At 38.5% G+C, this 23,213-nt stretch overlaps 1 protein-coding gene across 8 annotated transcripts in view; it reads right to left on the reverse strand.

Annotated features, from left to right (window-relative positions):
- Positions 1–23,213, reverse strand: part of TRPM3 (transient receptor potential cation channel subfamily M member 3) — a 722,593-nt gene that overhangs the window by 69,939 nt on the left and 629,441 nt on the right. For all 8 annotated transcript variants that reach the window (XM_056804169.1, XM_056804172.1, XM_056804170.1 and 5 more), the window contains one exon: positions 18,133–18,307. In XM_056804169.1, the coding sequence (XP_056660147.1) occupies positions 18,133–18,307 (175 nt within the window). The remainder of the gene's footprint in view (positions 1–18,132; positions 18,308–23,213) is intronic.

Consider the following 23,213-nt stretch of genomic DNA (forward strand, 5'->3'; position numbering starts at 1 on the left):
AACAAAAGAAATGAAAATACAGTAGAACATAGATAATTTTAGCCTGTGGTTTTTCATGTCATTATGCACCTTCTATATGCTTTATTGACCTGTTTCTAGTTAATTTTGATACCACTGATGTGCACTAATAAGTAAATATAAATTAATTTGAAGGAGAGAATATCAGTACTTAGATGGAAGTTAAATATAGCTTCCTACATATGAATTAAGCCTTAAATGAAGCTAGGAATTCTAGAGGTGAAGGAGTAAATGGTAGACACGTGGGGCAGTCTATGCAAAGGCATGAAGTGAGAGATCCAATGCCAGGAACAAATAAGCCAGTTTGGCCGTTATGTGAGGGCATATAAAGTGAAATAAGACTAAAAAGGAGGGTAGAGTTATTGTTGAGGGCTTTGAATGTAGGATAAAACATTTCTATTGTATAGTAGAAGCAATCAGGAATCAGGGAAGATGCGTGAGTAGGGGACTAACACAGTCAAATCTGTGCTTCAGAAATATGATTTTGAAAGGGCAGTTAGGTGGCTCAGGGGATAGAACACCAGGGTTGGAATCAAGAAGTCCTGGGTTCGAATCTGACCCCAGATACTTCCTAGCTGTGTGACCCTGGGCCAATCACTTAACTCCAATTGCCTAGTCACTGCTTTTTTTTTTTCCTGCCTTGGAACTGATACTTAGTATTGATTCTAAGACAGAAGGTAAGAATTTGAAAAAAGGAAAAAAGAAATGATTTTGGCATTTATTGACTAGGGAAGAGAAGAGCCTGGAAAACAAGGACACAAACCAAGAGGCTGGTCATTTTTGTTGGTCTTGTTTAGGTCAGACCTGTGATTTCATAGAGGAAGTTCCCTCTATTAATGCAGGTTGACCTCTGTGTTGAAACCTATAGTCTTAGAGTATTGTCTACAGCACTGAGACTTGCCCTGGGTCACATACTCTGTAATTATTAAAAGTAGAACTTGAACCCAGGTCTCTCTGACGCTGAGGCTATTTTTCTATTCACTATACCGTGTTGTCCCTTATACAGTTTGTTAGTAGGGAGTCGCTATAACAACCCAGTTTCATTCTGGGATGTATTTAAAATATCAATTGCCTATTGGGTTTTTATATGTAATATAAGGGCTTTACTTTTCAAATGGTTAAATTATCAAAACAATTATAATCAATTAGATTATTATTAGAAACAAAATGAAAAATTTAAAGACATGATCTTTTTTTTTTAAACTCTTACCTTCTGTCTTAGAATCAATACTAAGTATCTCTTCCAAGGTAAGGACTAGGCAATGGGGATTAAGTGACTTGTCCAAGGTCACACAGCTAGGAAATATCTGAGGCCAAACTTGAACCTAGGACCTCTTGTCTCTTGGCCTGGCTCTCCATCCACTGATCTACCCAGCTTTTCCCATGCCTTGGTTTTAATGTCTGTACACAGGGTGTATTTATGGATGGGTGCATTCACCAATCCAATTCCCTGACTTGGTCCTTTGATTCTAAGTCACTTCCTAACTGTGTGACTTGCCCAGGGTCACACAGTTAGGAAATGTCTCAGGCCATACTTGAACCCAGGACCTCTCGTCTCTGGACCTGGCTATCAATGCACCGAGCCATCTGATTGCTCCCCAACATGTTCTTTTATCTTTGGATTGCCTTGCTTACTTTTTTTTGTCCAACAGAGCAAAGAAATAAATATTGCCCATATATTTGCTAATACAGGGAAGCAAATTAAGATGGAAATAGAATCTTGCATGGTGATACTAAAGCTAATAAAATACATGGGTTGCTGGTAGTATCCGGATTTGGGTTTTGATCTGAGTTTTCCTACATTATGGGAAATCTGAGGAACCTATTAGCAACATGATTAACTCAGAATCACTGTCCCCCTCTAAACCTTAGTAATGTAGAGTGTAAGCTCTTTGGGAAAATGGAGACTCTATCTTGGTATCTTACCATGATGCCTCCCCTCAAAAGCTAGGTCAATGCATAGATGACAGAATTTAAAGCAGGAAGGGTTGGAGCCAAGATGGCAGATGAAGAGCAGCCATTCAGCTGAACTCTTCCAACATTCCTATCCAAACAAGTTTAAAGTAATTCCTCAAATCAAATTTTGGAGTTGCAGAGCCAACAAAAGACCAGAGCGAGCCATTTTTTCCCAGCCTAATATAATTTAGAAGGCAATAAGGAGAGCTCTGTGACATTGGAGTGGTCCAGAGTGCAGCAGAAATACCAGCCTTGGGCCTTGGAGCTGGCCACAATAGCATGTTGACAGTAGTAGTAGCTTCTGGAACTCTTACAGCAGAGATAGTAAGGGGATCAGACAACTGGTTACAAAGACAGGACAGGGAGCCTTTGCTGGCACTTGGTTCAGCTAATCCTAACTGGCTACTCTGTTGCCTATATGCAGTTCTAGATCAAAGTTACAGGTTGGAGAGGAATGCCTGTGGTTGGTCCTAGTCACAATTCTAGGACCAAGGAGAGTGGTAACACTTATGACAGAAGAGCAATAGGATAAAGAACAGAACAAACCAGGAGATCAGTGATCATACCTCTTCCTGATTCAAACCACCGTGGAAGTACTGAAAACTTGCAGACCTCTAGAACTAGATCCAAGACAGCAGCACAAAAAATCCCAAAATTTGGGACAGTGCCTCCCTACTCCTAGGAGGGCAGAGACCAACTTCAGCATAATATCCAGGGTCAAGAAATCAGTTTGGAACAATGAGCAAACAACACAAAAAAGAACTTGACCATAAAAAGCTACTATGGTAGCATAGAAGACCTAGACATAAACTCAAAAGTGTGCAATAATAGGAAAATAGTTACAGGACAAAGTTTGAAAGAAAAATTTTAGATGGATCCAGGCCTAACAAGAATTCCTAGAAATATTAAAGAAAGAGATGAGTGGTAAAGGAAAAAATTGGAAAAAGAAATGAGAATGATGTAAGAAAATTATGAAAAAAGTATTAATAGCTTGCTAAAGGAGGTTAAAAATACTGAAGAAAGTAGTATCTTAAAAAAAATTAGCCTAATGGTAAAAGAGGCACAAAAACTCACTGAATAAAATAACTCTTTAATAAAGCAGAACTGACCAAATAGAAAAAGAGATACAAAATAAAATAATTTCTTAAAAATTAGAATTGAGCAAGTGGAAGCTAACAACTCTATGAGACATTAAGAAACAATAAAACAAAAGTAAAAGAATGAAAAGATAGAAGAAAATGTGAACTATCTCACTGGAAAAACAATTGACCTAGAAAACTGATCAAGGAGAGATAATTTAAAAATTACTGGAGTACTTGAAAATTATGACAAAAGAAAGAACCTAGACATCATATTTCAAGAAACTGGCAAGGAAAACTGTCCTGATATCTTAGATCTAGATAATAAAATAGAAATTGAAAGAATTCACAAATAGCCTCCTGAAAGAGATCCCCAAATGAAAATCTCAGGAATATTATAGCTAAATTCTGGAGCTCCCAAGTCAAGGAGGATATCCTTCAAGCAGCCAGAAAAAAACACCAAAACTATTGAAATAGTGTAGAGTCACAGTTAGTATTACATAGGTTTTAGTGGTTTCCACATGAAAGGGGGTAGAGGGCTTCAAATATGATATTCTTGGGGGCAAAGGAGTTAAGAGTACAACTATGAATAACATACCCAGGAAAAACAAGTTCCTCAGGATAAAAAAGGGATACTTAATGAAAAGAAATAGATGACTTTTAAGCATTCCTGGTGAAAAGCCCAGAACTGAGTAGAAAATTTGACATTCAAACACAATATTTAAGAGAATATTAAAAAGATAAATATGAAAGAATAAATTACAGAGATATGGGGCATAGGTGTCAATCATTTATATTGGTATGATCTCTAAAGAAATGGAAGGGTGATTAAGAGGAATGCACTGGGAGAAGGGGGAAGGGAGAGGTATAATGGGGAAATTTTTCTCAAATATAAGAGGATGCAAGGAAGAACTTTTATAATGGAGTGTAAAACGGAGGTATATGTAGTGGGAAATGCTTGAACCTCACTCTCATAAAAATTGGTTCAAAGATGGAAAAATACATACATGCATACATACACACTCACTTGAGTGTAGAAATATATTTGACCTTATGGAGAAATAGGAAGGAAGAGGAATAAGAGATTGGAGTGTGTGTGTTGCAGAATGATAAAAAGGAGGGCAGATTAAGAGAGATCATGGTCAGAAACAAATCATATTTTTGAGCAGGGTCAGTATAAAATGAGAGAGAGAAATATAAAACAGAAGAAAATAAGATAGAGGAAAATTTATACAGTATTATAACAACGTGAATGGGCATTATTTGAGCTATTATAATTAATAATAATTTTTAAAGTTTTAAAGTAAATCACATCCACTTTTCTTTCATTATCCACAGGATAACTATTAGTTGCTCTCACGTGGCTCCCCTTATAGGTGTCATACTGCTTCTCAGTAACCCCTAAGGGTTATGTTTGCTTAAGAATTAATGGATCTTACCTTCTATTTATTAATTCGCTTGGTGGTACAGTGGATAGAGCTCTTGCCCTGGAGTTAGGAAGACCTGAGTTCAAATATAATCTAAGACACTCACTGACTGTGATCTTGGGCAAATCTTTTAACTTGTATTTATCCCAATTTTATCTATACAATGGGGATAACTATAGTGTCTACCTCCTAGGATTGTTGTTAGGATAAGATGAGATAGTATTTGTAAATTGCTTTGCAAATCTTAAAGCACCACATAATGTTAGCTATTATTGTAGATTTCACAACTCGTCTACTTTGCCAGTAAGCCCCATCAGTTCCTAATTCCTAGAGTTCTGTCAGAAATCTTTTTGGGGATAAAGTCAGTTTGGCAGTTTCCTTGTTCTTAAAGCCACTGCTTTATATCCAAATTTTCTTACTATTGGTAGAGATTGGTAGAGAAGAATGGAGGGTGTGTGGTTCTGGTAGAAACTATGTAAGGACTTGTAGAAGGTCATTGATGGCAGAATTATAACAAAGAGGCAGATGTTACCTGACAAGCTGAATTATGGGTACTTCATCACAGGGCAGTGGGTTGGACATCAGATTTCAATAGCTGTTTAGGGTCAGTGATGCTAACACAGGATTAGCCAGTCTAGAGGGGAATGCAAGTTTCTCCCTCACAGATTTGGATCTATCCAGAATTGCCAAATAAAGACTACATTGTGAATTAACTTCTAAGTGAATAATTATGAAAATAACACTAATGATGATCGCAGTGGTATACTGAATCCTAACAAAGATGTATATAACAGCCTTTTCTTAATCTCGGGAAACTTTGGCTTTCAGTCAACAGGATACTGCTGCTGACACGTCTATCAGTGGGAGTTTTACAAAGCATTTTATTCACAAGAAATCTGTGAGGGAGGGTAGGGTAAGGATTATTATACTTATTTAATAGATGAGAAAAACAGAGGTTTAAAGAGGTTTAAGATTTTCTTGTATTATCACGTCCAGTTAAAAGTGAAAAATGAAATTAGAATCCAAGTCTTTGACTGAGTTTGTGGTTCAGTCGTTTTAGTTGGGTCCAACTCTTTGTGATTGCATTTTTCTTGGCAAAGATACTGGAGTGGGTTGCCATTTCCTTCTCTAGCTCATATTATAGATGAGAAAACTGAGGCAAACAACCTCAGGGTCACATAGCTGATGAATATCTGGGGCTGGATTTGAATCTAGGAAGAAGAATCTTCCTGACTCAAGACATGGCAGTCTATTCATTGTGCCACCTAACAGTCTTCTCTGAGTAATTTTTTCTAATAACATAGTCTTTGACTTTTTTGGGGGGATATCCTAAAACTGCTTGGATGGATCAGTGATCTTATTGATATGGGTCCTCCTCCCCCAACATAGGTATAGCTCATAATCCTTTTTTATGCTGTGAGATATTTTGTTCAGTTCTTCCTTAAATATTCCCTAAATGATATGCCCAATGTGCTGGAGGGCCTCCTCTAGGTCAGAGTTTATTAACCAGTGATTTATGAACTTATTTTAAAGAAAATTTTTGATAACTATTTCAATGGAATTGGATTTCTTTGTAATCTTTTATATTTTATTTTATGCATTTAAAAACTTTATTCTCAGAAGTCAGTGGGTATCACCAGCCTTTCAATGGGGTTCATGGCACCCACAAAGAGCTAAGAACTCCTGCTTTTGGTCTTTCAATACTTTCATACTATCCATTTCTTAGCCCTCTATGACTGATCCACCCCTTTTCTTAGTCATATGTATCCTTGATGTCTTTAATGCTATTTCTTCAAAGTAAGTCAATGCCAGTAATGTTCCACACGCATATTCCTCCTTCCTGTATATGTCTTTCTTTTGCCTTTTGAGTAAACTACAATTGACTTTCTTTTTAAGATTATATGACTCAAAGGTATATAGCATAAATGGGAGAATAGGGATGGGGCTGGTATAGGTATTTAATGAGGATTGGTAATGCATTGGTATAGGAACTCCTGGGGGAGTAAACTCCCTCCACGAATGCAGGGCAGCACCTTCTCTGAAACTTAGAGTTGGAGAGAGTTGACCAGAAGTCTAAGAAGTTAAATGACATGCCCAAGATCACTTAACTGGCATGTGTCTCAGGTGGTGCTTAAACCCATGTCTTCTTGACTGGAAGCCCAGCTTAAATTCATCTCAAATAAGATAACACATGTAAAGTGCTTAGTATTTTACTTAGGACAGTACCTGGCACACAATAGGTGCTTAATCAATATATGTTCCTTTCCTGTTCTCCTCTTCCCCTTCCCTTCCTCAGTTGTTTCAGTTGTGTGGGACTCTTTTTTTTTGTGGGACCCTGATTTAGGGGTTGTCTTGGCAGAGATACTGAGGTGCTTTGCCATTTCCTTCTCCAGATCATTTTACAGATGAGGAAACTGAGGCAAACAGTATCAAGTGACTTACCCAGGATCACATAGCTAGTAAGTGTCTGAGACCAGATTTGATCTTAGGAAGATAAGTCTTCCTTACTTCAAGTCTGAGACTCTACCCACTGCACCACCTAGCTCCCCTATTTGGAGAACATATATGTTCTCCCCAGGATTATCCATATCTGTTAATAGACTGCTTAATCAACTGGCCCCTTCCTACCTTTCTAGACTCATACTTTACCCCTCTGCCACATGCTCTATGATCCAGCTACAAGGAAAGGTCTTTGTACTTTCCCTTGTACCAGATGCTCTTATTTTCCATTTTTAAGTTTTAGTACTAGCTGTCCCTGAGGATGTATTTTTAAACCTTTACCTTCTGTGTATTGGTTCCAAGGTAGAGGGATGGGAAGGGTTAAGTGATAGGGTCACCCAGGTAGGAAGTCTCTGGAACCAGATTTGAAGCCAGGACCTCCTTTCTTCAAGTATGGCTCTATCCGCTGAGCCACCTAGCTGCCCTTGTCCTGCATGGTACGTCTCTCTGGAGTTGATCAGAGCTGGAGATGCTTCCCTTCCTCACTTCTTAGTCTTAGTTTCCCTGGTTTCCTTCATCTCCTAGATCAAATCATACCTTCTGCGTTAGGACTTTCCTGGTCCCTGTCCCTTTTTCTCAACACTTTTTGCATCTCATATTCCTTCCTCTCACATACCTTCAGTATCTTGTAGGTCCCTATTTATGTGATATGTCCCCATTAAAATGTGAGCTCCTTGGGGACAGAGATGTTTTACCTTTCTTCACGCCCCCAGGACTGGCATATTGTCTGGCATATGGTGCGGGTTTAATAATGCTTCTCGATTGACTGAAGTCATAATTAGGGAAATATGTCTTTTCTCTCTATTTAGTTTTCACACGGTGGAATGCTAGCCCATCTTGGTACAGCCATGAAAAGGTCCTGTAGCAGATGCAGTAAGCACAATGTCATTCACAACGAAGAGACTATGGACAACCTCACTCTTCATGGAGAATATTTCCATTGGCATTTGTATAATAACATCTTCTATGACCCGGAAAGACCATTTTCCTGTCACATGCCTTGCGTGGCATTGATAATTAAGCAGAGATGTCTGTGATCATATCAATCAAGGACAGTTGTTGGACTTTGACATCCTCTGGTGGAAACTCATTGGTAAACGCCTTTATGACTGTGTTTTGCTCTACTAAGTCAAATGCTTTTGTAAAGAACCAAGAATCTGAGAGTATAATGTGTTCTTGAATTTTCTACCCAGTTCAGTAAACTATGAGCCTATACACATGTGGTAAGCTATTCCAAATCATCTGTCTTGGTCTACCTGTTTCCTTCTCAGATTTGCATTATATCTATGTCATGTGTGCAAGCCATTTCTAGAAAGAATTTATTGGAACAGAAAAGAAAGCTTATGGATTGGGAGTTGCTTAAGCCTACTGAGTCACCATTTTAGGTTAATACTACCATCTGTGATCTCTTTTCTCTTTCAGCATCTTCTCCTTTTTGTGATACTTTGAAAATCACTCCTTGCCTGGGGAACTTTAAAACCATCTTGTTTCCAGAACACATTTCCTCAGTACATGCTTAGTTGGGTCCAGCTGTTTTTTTCCAACTTCATCTTCTTAAATGGCATTTCTATTCCTTCATATCGCACAGTGGGTACTGTGGTGCTGAGTATACACCCATAGTCATCGATGATGAGAACAGATTGTTATAAAAATGCTGGCAAATCTATTTTATATCTATATCTTGTCCTAGTTTAATCTATAAATGTTTTGGGCATGATCTGACTTGTGTGGATTTTGGATGGATTTCTTGCTGAGCTTTCTTCAGGTTTATTTTCCCATCCTCTGCTTTTTGGTGTCTTGTAAGGTGACACTGTTCTTAGTTATTCATTCTCTTCCTCTGTACATGTGTGTGTATTTTTACAAATGAACTTGTATCATCCACTCATGGTGCTTCTCTGTTTAGCATGTTGCTGCTCAGCAAGATCAGGTGTATGCTATTAACACATTCACTTAGACACATTTCCTAAGAGCTTGCCTTGTTCCAGGCTCTGATCCCTGCCCTCAAGGAACTTACATTCTAATGGAGCACACATCCAAATAGGAAAGTAAAAATAAAACAACCTGAGGAGGAAAAGAACACTAATTTGGGAAATCAGAAAACCTCTATGGAGAAGATGATGTAAAAGTTGAGTCTTGAAGGAAGGTAAGGATTTTATAGTGAAGAGAGGATAGAGGAGTTTAGCAGACAACCTTTGCAAAAAGATAGGAACAGGAACTATAATGTTTTGAGAATATGTCTGTCTGGTTGGAACAGAAAGTAAATATAAAGGAATGATGTGAAACAATTCTGAAAAGGCAGACTTGAATCACAGTGGAGAAGTCTGAAACAGGGTAAAGCTCTTGTATCTTAACCCAGAGGCAATAGGGAACTTTATTGTTGTTCAGTTGTTTTTCAGTTGTGTCTGGCTCTGTGATCATATGTAGAGTTTTCTTGGAAAAGATACTAGAGTGGTTTGCCATTTCCTTCTCCAGGTCATTATACAGATGAGAAAACTAAGGCAAATAGGGTTTAGTGATTTGCTCAGGGTCACACAGCTAGTAAATGTCTGAGGCCTGATCTGAACTCACATATTCCAGACTCTGGATCCACCATTATATTATATCCACTGCGCCACCAATAGGGAACTACTGGAGTCTTTTTTGGCCCACAGGAGTGGTATGGTCAGAGCTTTATTTGGGGAGGATTATTTTGGCAGTTGTATACGAATAGATTAAAGGGAGAAGAGACTATAAGCAGAGAGAAATATATTTTCTGGTTCGTTTTGGACTCTTTTGGTGACTTTTATATAGATTGGTTGTTTTTAAGAAGTAGAGTTTATCAGAGATAATATCTTTTATTTACTTCCCAATTTTTAGAGTCAACAACTTGCAATAACATACCTGTTTGGTGGGTACAGCTAGGTAGCACAATGGATGGCGTGCCAGGTCAAGAGTCAGGAGAATTGGGTTCAAATCAAACCTTGGAGACTTTCTATATGTGTGGCCCTGGACAAGTTACTTTACTCCAATTACCTACCCTTTTATTGCTCTTTTGCCTTGGAAATGATACTTAGTATCCATTTTAAGACAGAAGGGAAGCATTAAAAAATGTCAGTTTGTGGCCTCTCTGGAGGGCAGGACTGGGGCCAGAGTTCCCCAGGTAAGGACAAAGGGAAAAGATAAGAATCAAGAGATAACAGAGTGGGATTGGAAGGGTCCCACCTGCTTATGGCAGAATGAGTATGAGTTTATTGCAAGATGGTTACATCTTTTAAAGGTAAACACCACAGAAAGCAAAAACAACTGTCTGTGATAAAAATCCATGGGAAAGTATAACAAGAATGTAGATATGGCACCTGGGGTAGAAGAGAATGATTCCAAGCATCATCTGGGTTCATGGAATGGTCAGCAATAACATGTCTTGTCAGCAATAACATGTATTGTTATGATAAGGCTAAAGACGGTGAAGGAGAGGGCACTTGGACCTGTTCTCAGACAGACTCTGTTATCCACCTCTTGATGAGAGCACTCAGATCTTTGTCTTAGATGGACTCCAAGTTATCAACCTCTGACAAGTTTGGATTTATTTTAATTGCCTAAAATATCATTTTTATTATTATCCTTTCTTCTAGATTTTTAAATTTTGCTCTAGGTAATCAAAGACTATATATAAATACTTGATTCTGAAATGACTCCCATATTGAATATTTCCAGTTTGTTAGGATAGAATAATTTTTTTTGTAGTACTCTTCATTGTTTGGCATGTCCAGTGCCTTTCAATTTTCTTCTTTAAGAACATTTATGACATATGCATGAGGTTCTTGAGTAATTTTCAAGTCTTAACCTCTTTTATTTCTTAAAATCCAAACATTTTCTTTAAAAAAATTTATTGGTAACTTTTTGCTTTTACATCACCTTCATTCCCAAATATATCCTTCAAGCCCCCAGGGAGCCATAACTTGTAACAAAGAATAAAAATAAGAGAGGGAAAAAATTAGCAAAACTAACCAATATTTCAACTGAAGATGACAGGATATGCAATATTTTGTACTCATAATCTTTCCCTTCTGTAAAGGAAGGAGGGAGATATATTTTTTGTTTTCCTCACTAGGGCCAAGTTTGATCATTGTCTATAAAGCATTTAGTTTTATTTGTTCTTTCTAGTTAATATTTTGGTAGTCATTGTGCATATTGTTTACCTGGTTCTGTTAACTTCCTTCTGCATTAATTAATATAAATTTCTCCATGATTCTAGGTACTCTACAGTAAACTGTCTGGCACAGTAATATTCATTATATTCATGTAGATACTTCTCAGTCAAAGGGTATTAACTTCATGCCATTCTCCACTCTTTTAGCTCACTCACTGCCAAAGTTAGTCAGTTTTCTCTCACAGCATCCCTTGTATCCAGTCTCTTCTCCCTGTGCACATAGTCAGTCTCTGCCCACCTCACACCTCTATGAGTAGCCTAGACTCCTAAATCTCCTTACCTCAGGTCTACACTCTCCAGGCTGTGTTCCACAAGCTTCCAAAATGCAGGTCTTACCATATCCCACTAAATAAATTCTAGTGGCTTTCTATGACCTCTTAGAAGATAAACTCCTCTGTTTGGCATTTACAGCCCTTTAAAAGCCACCCCCAACCTACCTTTCAAGTTTTATTACTCTTTATTCCCCTTTATGCACATTGCAATTCAGCTGCTCCTCATATTTGGCATGCCATCTCCCTAAATGCCTTTTTATTGGTTGTTTCCCATGCCTATAATATACTTCTTCACCTTCATCACTAAGAATTCCTAGTTTCATTCAAAGCCTTACTCAAGAGCTAATTTCACATTTAAAAACAAATAAAAAAGCCTGCAAAGATTTCAGCTCCTAGTCTCTTTCCCTCCTTCTCCTATCCCAACTAGGTGGCACAGTCCATAGAGTGCTGGGTCTAGAGTCAAGAAGACCTGTGTTCTAATGTAGCCTTAGGCACTAGCAATCTCTGGGCAAGCCACATAACCTCTATCTACCTCAGTTTCCTCAACTGTAATATGGAGAAAATAAAAGCACCTACCTCCCAGAATTGTTGTGGGAACTGAATAGGATAATATTTGTATGGCACTTAGCAGAGTCCTTGGTACATAGTAGATGCTTAATAAATGCTTTTTTCCTTCTCTTCCCCTTTTCCCCATCCCAATCATTTTATATCCCCAATCATCTTTCAGCATATTCATATGTGCACCTATTGTATTGTTAAATCATAAGCCCCTCAAGGACAGGAAATTTTACTTTTATCTTTGTGTTCCTAGTGCCTGGTACATAGTAGATGCTTGATAAGTGCTTATGGATTCATCTACTTTGCCAAGGCACCTCTTCAAACATAATTTTTAGCCAACTCCCACTGTGGCTACTGACATAATGAAGCAACCAAGTTTTAAGGGGTATGTTTACTTGATTTTGTGCATTTCCCCACATTATTCATCTTGTTTTCTTTGTCATTCTCTGCAATGTCATGCAGGCAAATAAGCTGAAGCTATATTTACATGGTGATCTTTTTACTTATACTGATTATGAGTATTGTGAGAGCTGATGGCCAAGTGACTATCTCATAAAATAGAGTTTGTTGATGTTTTGGGGAATGTGATGAAACAAATCCCACCAATTCCTTTATTATATTTGCTTAGGGGAACCTATGAACCATTTCTTCCGCTTGGTTACATTTCCTTATTTACATCTTTTAGTTTTATTTCTAGAAAATGTCCATATGGATATATTTTTGTTCCTTCAGTATTGTATCAATTCATTGGCAGTTGGACAAAGAATATTAGGATACTAACAGTTAAAAACTGATGTTTATCGATGGTCTAAAAACTAGGTGGTTCTCAATATTAGGTGCTTCCCTATTTACTGAGTCTTTGCCACAACTCACTTGGCTTTAGGCCTTTAAAATATTTTTTAATCTGTAACATGGGCTGCCATAACTAAAGAATTCATCACCAAGTGGCCAACCCATTGGTGATGAGCTTCTCTCTACTAAGATAGGTTTGTTCATGGATAGTACTTATAATTTGTCACTGGGACCTTGCCGTCTTTCAAGCTTTGAAATTAAATATCAGGGTACGTTTTATTTCAGTTTAGTCTTACAACCATACTATTAACTTAAAAAAAGAAACAAAGCTGATATTGTCCTAAGAGAAGTATTTAGCTTTTGTTATCTAAATTTTATTTTTTGGTCAGGCAACATTGCTCTATACTCTGGCTGCCAAAGATGCTAATGCACCTTTGGTAATTTTCTCTGGTACAGCTCTGAATCCATTAGATGCAATCAGCAACGAATAACAAACGAATGCACACACTGCCCTAAGTTTCAAGAGTTGAATTCCAAAGATGAAATACAGAACAACATCTTTCAACTGAATACAAACCAAATAACAAATCATAAAGGCAAGTGGCACAGCGGATAGAAGGCCAGCTTTGGAGTCAGGAAGACATGTTTGTCTACGACATACTAGGCGTGTGTCTGTGGGCAAATTACCAAACTCCTTGGCTCTCCAGGTAACTCTCTGGGACTATAAGTTGACATCGAGTGTCTGATCTGGAGTCTTCTCTTCATAACAGACATTCCCTACACAACTTAAACCACAAGTTTAAAGAGAGGGAAAAAAAAGAAGAAAGAAAAAAACTAAAAAAGTATCCTGTCTGTCCCAATCTATTATCCAAAGTGTAGAAAAAATATTTTAAAAGTAGAATGTAGGTCAGAAAACCAATGCATTCTTGTGTTTTGGCTTGATATGCATATTTGCTTCCTAGTTTACCAACTAAAAAGCAACATTTTAAAAATTCTTTCAGATCTGTTGAGTCAACAGGAATGTTTTTTTTTAAAGCTTTGATTGTTTTCTAGTAAGCCTTTTGTAAAAGTAATGAAATGGTGTGCTTAGCTGTGACACTAGATCTCCTGTTAGAAATTGTCAGATATGATGTGGACATTATAGTCAAGAAGCAAAAATGGATTTGCCCTGTCCACTAAGTAGGCATGATAGCTCAATTGTAATACAAAAGGATGGAGAGGTAGTGTCAGTGTCAGAGCAGTCACTGCGTAAATTTGTAAAAATATTCAGGATGTCAGAAGTCTAAATTTAGAATCCATTTGATGTATCTAAGTGGATGATTCGTTCCGTCCCGTCCCCTGCTTTAGACTGTGAAATAAGAATGTGTGGAAGGCTTTAACCCTAGAAATGGAAGTCTTCTTCATTCAGAGAAAAGGTGGAGCCAGTTGTCCCCCCCCCCCATTTCATTGCTAACTCAACAGATATTTACTAGGTTGGCACCAACAAATAAAGGACCACAGGATTTGCAATACGATGCGATGCTGCCGAATGCTGGCTTCTACACAGCACTGGCTGGTGCCTAGAATATTACCCATCGCTCCAGGTGAACTCATCCCCATTTGTTCCCTGCCCCTGAGTGGTCTGGCTCCCTCTTACTCAGAAGGGATCATGTTGAGGCATGAAAAGTTAATATGTATTTTTTCCCCATCGCCTATCTTTCTGCCAGAGCATGTCTATTGATATTGGCAGGGAGTGGTGCCTTCAGTGATGGAGAGACCAAAGTACTTCATACAGGGATGCTATTTTGGTTTTTGAAAAACATCTCTTAATTTGACCCGAACCCTTCCAGGCAATTGGCTCAAAACAGGCTAGTCGTGTCCCCGTTACTTAAAAATGTCCAGGGCAATGAACTCGTGCCTATTCTTTTCCACTCTTCCCCCTCCTTCCCTACTAGGAGAATTCTCTATTGTCCTCTGGCTGAGTTTTCAAAAAAACTACTCAGAGAAAAAAGGCTCTTTTTTCCTCCATCGTGTTGTTCTGAGTGCTTCCATATTCCCTCCCCGGCCACCCTCCCATCCCCTTCTTAAAGCTTTCTTTCGAGCACATTTAGAAAGCATTATTAAGTCTTGTTTTCTCGTTTCTTTGACGTACTATCTATGGCCACTGCATTGAACACAAACCGCTGGAAAAATGATATATCATCGAACAGAGGAAACCCTGGTTCCCAGAAGTGAGGGTATCAAAGCTGGCCTCACTTCTGAGGTGTCAGACTGAAGGTAACCAGTCTCAGTGCATTGTCACATCCATAGACATTCCAATTATGTGGGTTTTGTTTTTTTTTTATAACATGAAATGGATGCAGCCATTTTGGAGTAAAAAAAAAAGTTAGACACAGAGCACGTGCATTGGGTTAGAAATGAATCGCTTTGGAGGATGTGTATTAGAGGTGTTGCATTTGGGGAGAGAAGGGAAAAGCCCCCACAAAGAGCAAATTCACAGCATGGGCAGACCCTCTGCAGGGTGGTAGGTCCGGGTTGATTCGAGATCCCATCAGCCTTTATGCATGCTTCACAAACCAACCTGGATTTGGCACAGAAAAGAGGCAACACACTTTATAGTAGCAAACCTGATTTGTACCTTTCTCAAATATCTCTCTCCTTGGGGCTCTCTGAATATTCTTCTGACTATCGAGGGGCAAGGGAGGGAGAGATTTCTGCTCTTACCGAGTCCCTCCCAGGAAAGTCATGCGAAAAATTATAGGATCATCGATTAAGAGCGGGGAGGAGCCTTACAGGTAATCTAGTCCATTTTATAGGTGAGGAAACTGAGGTCCGGGGAGGTAAAGGGACTTGCCCAAGGTCATGAAGGGAGTAAGTAAATGCCTGAACTGGGCTTCAAAACCAAGACCAAATCTCACGCAGTTTTCACGCTAGTCTACTGCCTCCCGAATCCATTCATTAAAAGGGCAAGATGAGTAACAGATTAGGGATATTGTTCCACACACATTTGAGAAAGGACAAATACTCTAGAGTATTCTAGACAGAAAAACAGTGGCTGATTTAGCTTAGAACAAGTATAAAGAATACATTGAAGTAAATTTCTGAACTTTGGGTAAGGGGAGGAGGAGGAGTAAGTAGCTGTCTGGGGGGAGAGATATGTCAAGAGTTCTTATCTAGTAGTGGGCCACTTCATCCAAGGATTGTTTATTTTATTCCTCAAAATGTCAGGAGTAGGGGAGGCAATTAATTCTCACACATGTATGATATTATAGATAAAATTAATGGTATGGAAAGTACCTTGCCAGACTACATTCACACAAACAGACATACATACAAATTCTTCCCTCATCAGGGTTTGGAGTTCTAAACTATAATCAGCCCTTCATTAAAACATAAAAATAAAAATAAATCCTGTTATTCAGCCAGACTGCGGCATTTGTTGCACTAGGCTGGGTCCTTAGTACAACATCAATAAATGGCCACTCGTAGAGGGACATAGAAGCTCCCATTTATAAAGAAACCTACATCCCAATGGACTTGCCCAGCCCTCTTCCCCACCTCCCCTGCCACCAATGGTTATATGATATTCTAACACCTGGAAGAACCAAGGAAACAATTTGGAAGAATGGAAACCCAGAAAGTGGAAAACCAAGTGGAAAAGGCAATTTCTTGGAGACAATTTCAATTTTTTTCTTCAAGGAAAAAATAAGAAAAAAGATGAGTTTTTAACGATCGAAGAGATTTTTTTTAGGAACCATGTGGAAAGAGGTTTTCAGAAGGGCTTTCCCTGTTTCCTGAGAGGCCTGGAGTAAGGATGGCACATGGGTGGCTCTGTGAGGGATGCCCTCTGAGATTACCTCCAGTTTACCCTGTATACATCTTATATGTACATTGGTATTATGTGTATCCCCCCTCCCACTAGAATGCGAGCTTCTGGAATACAGGGGCTGCATTTTACCCTTCTATTTTTTTTTTAATCTCCAGGGCTTAGCAAAGAGTAAACATTTTCTAAAAATGTTTGTTGACTGACTGCTGACCTGAGAATCTATTTGGGAATGATGGAGTTAACATTATTCTCAAGAGAGTCAGCTCATCCTCATAAAAATGAACATTTGTTCCATCAGGTGTTCCAAGACGCCTTGTTGGCTTTAAATTTCTTGGTCCAAGAGGAGAATTTATCCAAATTCCAGAGGGATTGGAGATGAAAGGAAAAGGATTTAAAATATGGAGTCTGAGGCCAGCCCTGTACTCACTGCTCTGAATTTGATTTCCTGGTCTGGGCCCTTTAAGGGGCAGAATACTGACTATTTCTCTTTTCCTAATTTTTAATAAGTATCACCACCTAGTTATGTAACCTTAATCCATGCATATAGTCCAGCGCTCATTTGGCTGGCCTGTCAGCAACAATGTTTAAAAAAATGTTAATTTGACAATGTAGGAAGGATGTTATTTCTGGATCTAAATTCCTCAGGGAAAAGGTGGAAAAACTTGCTCCACGGATTTGATTCCTCCATACTGAGCAATGCCTTTATTCCTGATGCTTTCTTCCCATGCATCCCCATAGCTGGTGTTCCCTGACTTTTTTCTTGCACACTGAAACCTTGAAAAGATTTTTAGGACACATGCATATTCAAGTACCAGAAAAAGGGGAGGGGGCCCCCTTGGAATCAGCACAGAGCAGGGCCTTCTGTGGCTTGGTCCTGCGGTGTTTTGTTTCGCAATGGCATCACTTCAGGGTATAGCTGCTTTTTACCCCTGGCATACAGTAGCAGGCAACTCCAATTTATAACCTAAGGCATTTTCCATACTCCCAGCCAAATGAAAGCTCAGGATTTGCAATGGTATATCATTTAAGATATTTGGGGAAAGAAATTGGGGAAATGATTTCAGTATATGGAAAATACCCTGTAGATTTTTTGGATCACACTGGAATACTCATGGTCATGTTAAATTTGTTCTGAAATAAAATCCAGGGATTTAATTTTTTTAAAAAAAGGGGATGCAAAGGGCTGGGTGTAGCATGGCGTCTCCTTGATATCCACACACTCAACACATGGTCCTAGGATTTAAAATCCCAAAAGGGAATTAGTTTTTTTTTTAAAATAATTTATCCCTTTGAAATTAGAAAATTTGGCAGACCTGAGTCACATAGAGGACACCATCGGAAATAAGTACCCAAGGAAGGTTTCACTACTCCTAGCTGTGTACCTTCTGGGATTGATTTTCCTCCAAGAATCCAAGTCCCGAAACAGCCCTCTCTCTTGAGCCATTTATTGAGAACAAACAAAAGATCTTGGAAAAGACATCACTGGATTGAAGTTAAATACCTGACTTTGGTGTATGAGAATCATAAACTTGCTTACGGTCTATCTGGTCTGCAAACACTTCCCCATAAATCATCCAGTAGGGCATGTAGAAAATATTCTTGGCCAGCTTCCACGAAGGCTCCTCGTTGGGGAAGAGGATGGCTTGCCTAGCCACCCCAAAGCTCATCAGCACCACCAGCATAATGATGACAAAGTACATCATGTCGATCATCTGGAAGGGACAGGGATGGGGGGGAAAGGACGAGAGAAAACCCACACGGTTAGCTGCTCATAAATGCTGACATCAGAGAAAACAGTGGAAAAGTGTCAGTCCTCCGGGGTACTGACGAGGAAAGTCCGGATAGATTTCTGCAGCCAGAGGCAGCTAGGAGGCTCAGTGGATAGACAGAGTTGGACCTGGAGTCAGGAAGACCTGAGTTCAAATGTGGCTTCAGACCTTTACTAACTGTGATCCTGGGTAAGTCGCTCAACTATGGTCTGCTTCAGTGTCTTTATGTGTCAAATGAGACATTTGTTAAGCTCTTTGCACACCTTAAAGGCACTATATATAATGTGAGTTATTATCATCAGGAATCTCTTATTGGACACTGATTGGCTGTGTGACACTGGCCAAGTCCCTCAATTCAGTTCCCTTTTGATAATTTAAAAAAGATCATTTGAAAAGCAATTTGCACACTTTAAAAGTAAGATATATAATGCTAGCTATCATAATCAGGAAGATCTGAGGTTATCCTAAGAAGCAAACCCAGGAAGAACAAGGTCCAGGTGTAGTTGGAATATTTAAGTTGTTCATCTAAAAAGCTGGAAAGTCTCAGGCTTAAATCCAAGAGTCTATTTTATCAGGGAGGATTTTTAGTTCACTCTAAGCTATGAACAGCCAAAGAAGGAAATTATCTGTTGGTAAATGGGGTTGGGACAACCCATTTAAACACTCATGATGGATCACCTTCCTCTGGCTGCATCTCGCTGCATTCTCCTATAAACCAGTTGCTTAGAGAAGCTCATGCCTTTTATATTCCTGGGGTACTCTTCCAGGTCTGAAATGAGGGGAGAAGAGTTCTTGGGGCAGCAAAACTATGTCTTGAGAAGAGCTATATCCACATATCTAGATGAAGGAGTGAAGACAGTGTGGGGCTTGGAATCAAGAAGATCCAAGCTTAAATTCCACCTTACTTATCTTCTAGCTGTGTGACCACAGTCAAGTTACTTGGTCTCTCCCAGCCTCAGTTTCCTTATCTATGAAAAGGCAATAATAATAATATCATTGACCTCATACAGTTGTTCCGAAAATCAGATGAGATGTCATATATGAAGACTACTTTGCAAATCTCAATGAAATGCCATCATATTACTACTAATAATTATGCCCATTGCTGTAAGAGCCTGTAAATCCTGACTTTGACTCAGTTTATTAATATTTTTTCTAGTCACCTATATTTTTACCTATGACTTTGTCAACTCTATCTCTAGATAATCGCCCATCTTGCATATCCTAAATCAACTTCTCCCTGTTTTTTTTTTTTTTAATTTAACATCAAATAGCTCATCTTGGGAAGCAAGCTTAAGTGAAGTAGGACAATGATATCTTTCCAACCAAATCCAATCCAAAAGTATTTATTAAGTGCCTATCACGTGCAAAGCTTTGCCTTTAAGGAGTTTACAAACTCAAAGAAATTCTAATAATCCTTCTATCAATGAAAATTTTCAATAAAACCCAAGACAATCAGAACAAAAAAAAATTCTTCATTGTTTGTTTCATTACCTTGCATGTCCTTTATCAGGCCTGAGGATGCCATGGGTATTCAATAAGTTTTAAGTCATTCAATTCTCAAGGCAAATTCAAAATTCACTTGTCATAGAACTCAAGGTGCTGTGTGTGTGTGTGTGTGTGTGTGTGTGTGTGTGTGTACACTCATGCATATGTGTGTCTTGAATTTGAGTCTGAGTCTCTGGAAACACTGACATTTCCTCTATCCTGCATCATAGCTCTTGGAAATAATGAATTTGTTAGCTAGTCGTTTCTTCTTTTGCACAGTAGTATCAGACCTCTCCTAAGTTCAGCTACCACCTATGTCAAGACAGCTTTAGAGGGTATATCCATGGCTATGTTTTTTTTCCTTCCCCCTGTTCTCTCTTTTCTTTTGAGTAGCACTTTTTCATCATTTACTTATGAAGAGTTCAACCAGCTGAAAAAGTTGTAATTGGTCCTCCATTAAAGATGGGTGGACCAAGGAGGGTGTGCTTGATATGCATTTTCTGTGGCCTCTAGTATGGGGAGGAGAAGAAAGAGGGGATAGAAAGAAACAGTGATAGGGTGCACTGTAAAGAATGTTAGATTTGTAGTTAGGCCTGGGTTCAAATACTGTCTCTGACACTAGTTTGCTATTGTAACCCTGGGCAAGTCACTTAATCTGTGTGCCTCAGGCAACTCCTTAGAATCTTTCAACTAAGTTATTGCTGCATTGTGATCTGCCTTGGGAGAGAGAATTGTCTCTACTGATTAAAAAACAATAAATCCTTCACGAATTCCTTCAAGTGTTTGTGTAAATAAATAAACACACACATATTTCAGTAAATAGATAAAAACTAGCACTCAACTGAAATTGCTCTCTTCGATGATATTGATGATCTCTCAATGACCAAATCTGATTTGCTGTTCTCACTCTTCATCCTTCCTCACTTCCCTGCTACATTTGGTACTGTTGACCACCTTTCCTTATATCTTATTTTAATTTTTTTGCCCACTGTTCTTTTCATTCACTTCCTGTCTGCTTCTTCTAAGCCTTCCTTGTTGAATCACAATCCATTTCCAGTTCCCCAATTGATGGTGTTCGCTGAGACTTTCTCCTGAGCTTTCTCACTCTACATTTTCATGATGATCTCATTAATTTTTGTGGGTTTAATGATCATTTCTTTTCACATCAGACTCACATCTTTATATCTCATCTTTATCTATTAAATTCCAAGGCTACATCACCAACTGTAGGCATCTAAAATTCAACATGCACAAGACAGAATTTAGTATCTTTTCCCTCAAACCCTCTTTCTCCTCTTCCTAACTACCCCATCACTGTTGATAGGAGAGCACCACCATCTTTTTGGGAATCCAGATTTCCAACCCCTGAATAAGCCTTGACTCTGACCTCTTCCTTGCCCACTCTTATCCCATCAGTTATGTCTTATTGATACTATGTTCTTAACATATCCCCCTCTATCACTGACTCTGTACTCATACAACAATCACTTCAGACATCACTTTTATTGGAACTTTTGCAATAACCTCCCAAGTGGCTTCTCCCCTCTTTGGTCTTTCCTCCATGGATGGCCAAATAGATATTCCCAATGCACAAAGACAGCCATTTCCCTTCTTTTTTTCCAAAAGCTCAAAGTAGCTCCCTTTTGACATTACAGAAAAAAATACAGCTCCTGTTTGGTGTTTAGAGCCCTTCATAGTCTGGCTCCAGTCAACATTTCCAAGTTTATTGCATATTATCCCCATTCATACTCTTTGGTTATCTGTAGTCCATCCAAACTGGGTTTTGTTGTTGTTGTTGTTGCTGTTTCCTATATATGACATTCCATATTCCATCTAAGTAATTTTCATAGACTGTCCATATCCAGAATCCAATTATTCCTCACTTCTGCCTTAGCTTCCCTCAAGGCTCAACTCATGTACCCCATTTCACACAAGACCCTTACGAATTTCTCATGTTTCTAGGGTTTCCCATTCCCTCACCCATGGGAAATACTTTATGTTTATTTTTGTGTGTGTGCTTGTTCTTTTCCCTCATTGGAATGTAAGCTCTTTGAAGGCAGAGGCTGTTTAATTCATGTGTGTATGTGTGTTTCCAGTCTAGCACAATGCTTGGTACATAGTAGGCATTTAATAATTGCTTGCTCATTGCTGAGAGGGACACTCCCTATTGCTTCAAAGGTTGAAATAGAGGAACTGCTTCCTTTTAGAAAAACTGGCAAGGCCTATATACTATAATATTCAGTTTTCCGACAATTTGTTTTTCTGTTTTGAGTCAGTGACTCAATCATCTAGCTAAAGACCTTAGAAACTGCATATAATGGTAGCAGTTCCTAATCTCCACCTCCATCCCTCCCTTAGTGCATGTTCCATTTGTTTTTCTCTTCTTATTCTGGACTGACAGAAGAGTCAAAGTTAGAATCTAGAGAGAAAACACAGTGAATCCTTGCTTATATTACCTGGGACTGCTGCCCTGGAGAAGATATTGGGGTCATTTCATGACACTTGGCAAAAATGGTACTTATGTCATAAAAATGGAAGAGATGCAGCTGAAAAATAATATTACTCTGGTGGGAATTTTCCTTTATTTTTTTCAAAAGATATTTAAGGGATCAGCTAGATGATTCAGTGGATAGTGAGTCAGACCTAGAGATAGGAAGTCCTGGGTTCAAATGTGTGTTAAGATGTTCCTAGCTGTGTGACTTAGTAACTTTACTCCAATTGTCTAGTCCTTACTGCTCTTTTTGCCTTGGAAGTGATCCTTAGTATTGATTCTAAGACAGAACATAAGAATTAAAAAAAAAAATATATATATATATACTTTAAGGATGAGTTAACATCTCTTTAGTATGTATATATAATATATATATATATGACTCACATATATATCTGTATGCATATATATATATATATCACAGATATGTACACACACTCTTTCTAGTTATCTAGTTCATTTGGGACTCGTCATTTCAAATAACTGGGCCCCCATCCTTCTGCTTAAGGTAGGAGAATCAGTTGGATAAGGGAGAATTCTACATAACACAATTCTTGAAATCAAGAAGCAACATGGCCTAGAGGATGGCAGCTGGATGGATATTTTATGTCTGCAAGTGTGTGTATGGATATGTTATGATTTTTAAAATAGAATTATTATCAGTTCTGGGAATTAGAAGATATTGACTGATTTGAAGTTCATCATTAAAATCAAGAGAAGATTTAGTAGGTGAGGTGGGCTGGCTGTTGAGTAAGAGCACTAGACTAGACTAGAATGACAGTTGTAGGTCTAATTTAAAAAGCAATGTTTTATGGTTATTCAATTGTGTCTGATCCCATTGGGCATTTTCTTGGCAAAGCTACTAGAATA

Source organism: Monodelphis domestica, chromosome 7, assembly GCF_027887165.1.
Source record: "Monodelphis domestica isolate mMonDom1 chromosome 7, mMonDom1.pri, whole genome shotgun sequence".
Taxonomy (NCBI): domain Eukaryota; kingdom Metazoa; phylum Chordata; class Mammalia; order Didelphimorphia; family Didelphidae; genus Monodelphis; species Monodelphis domestica.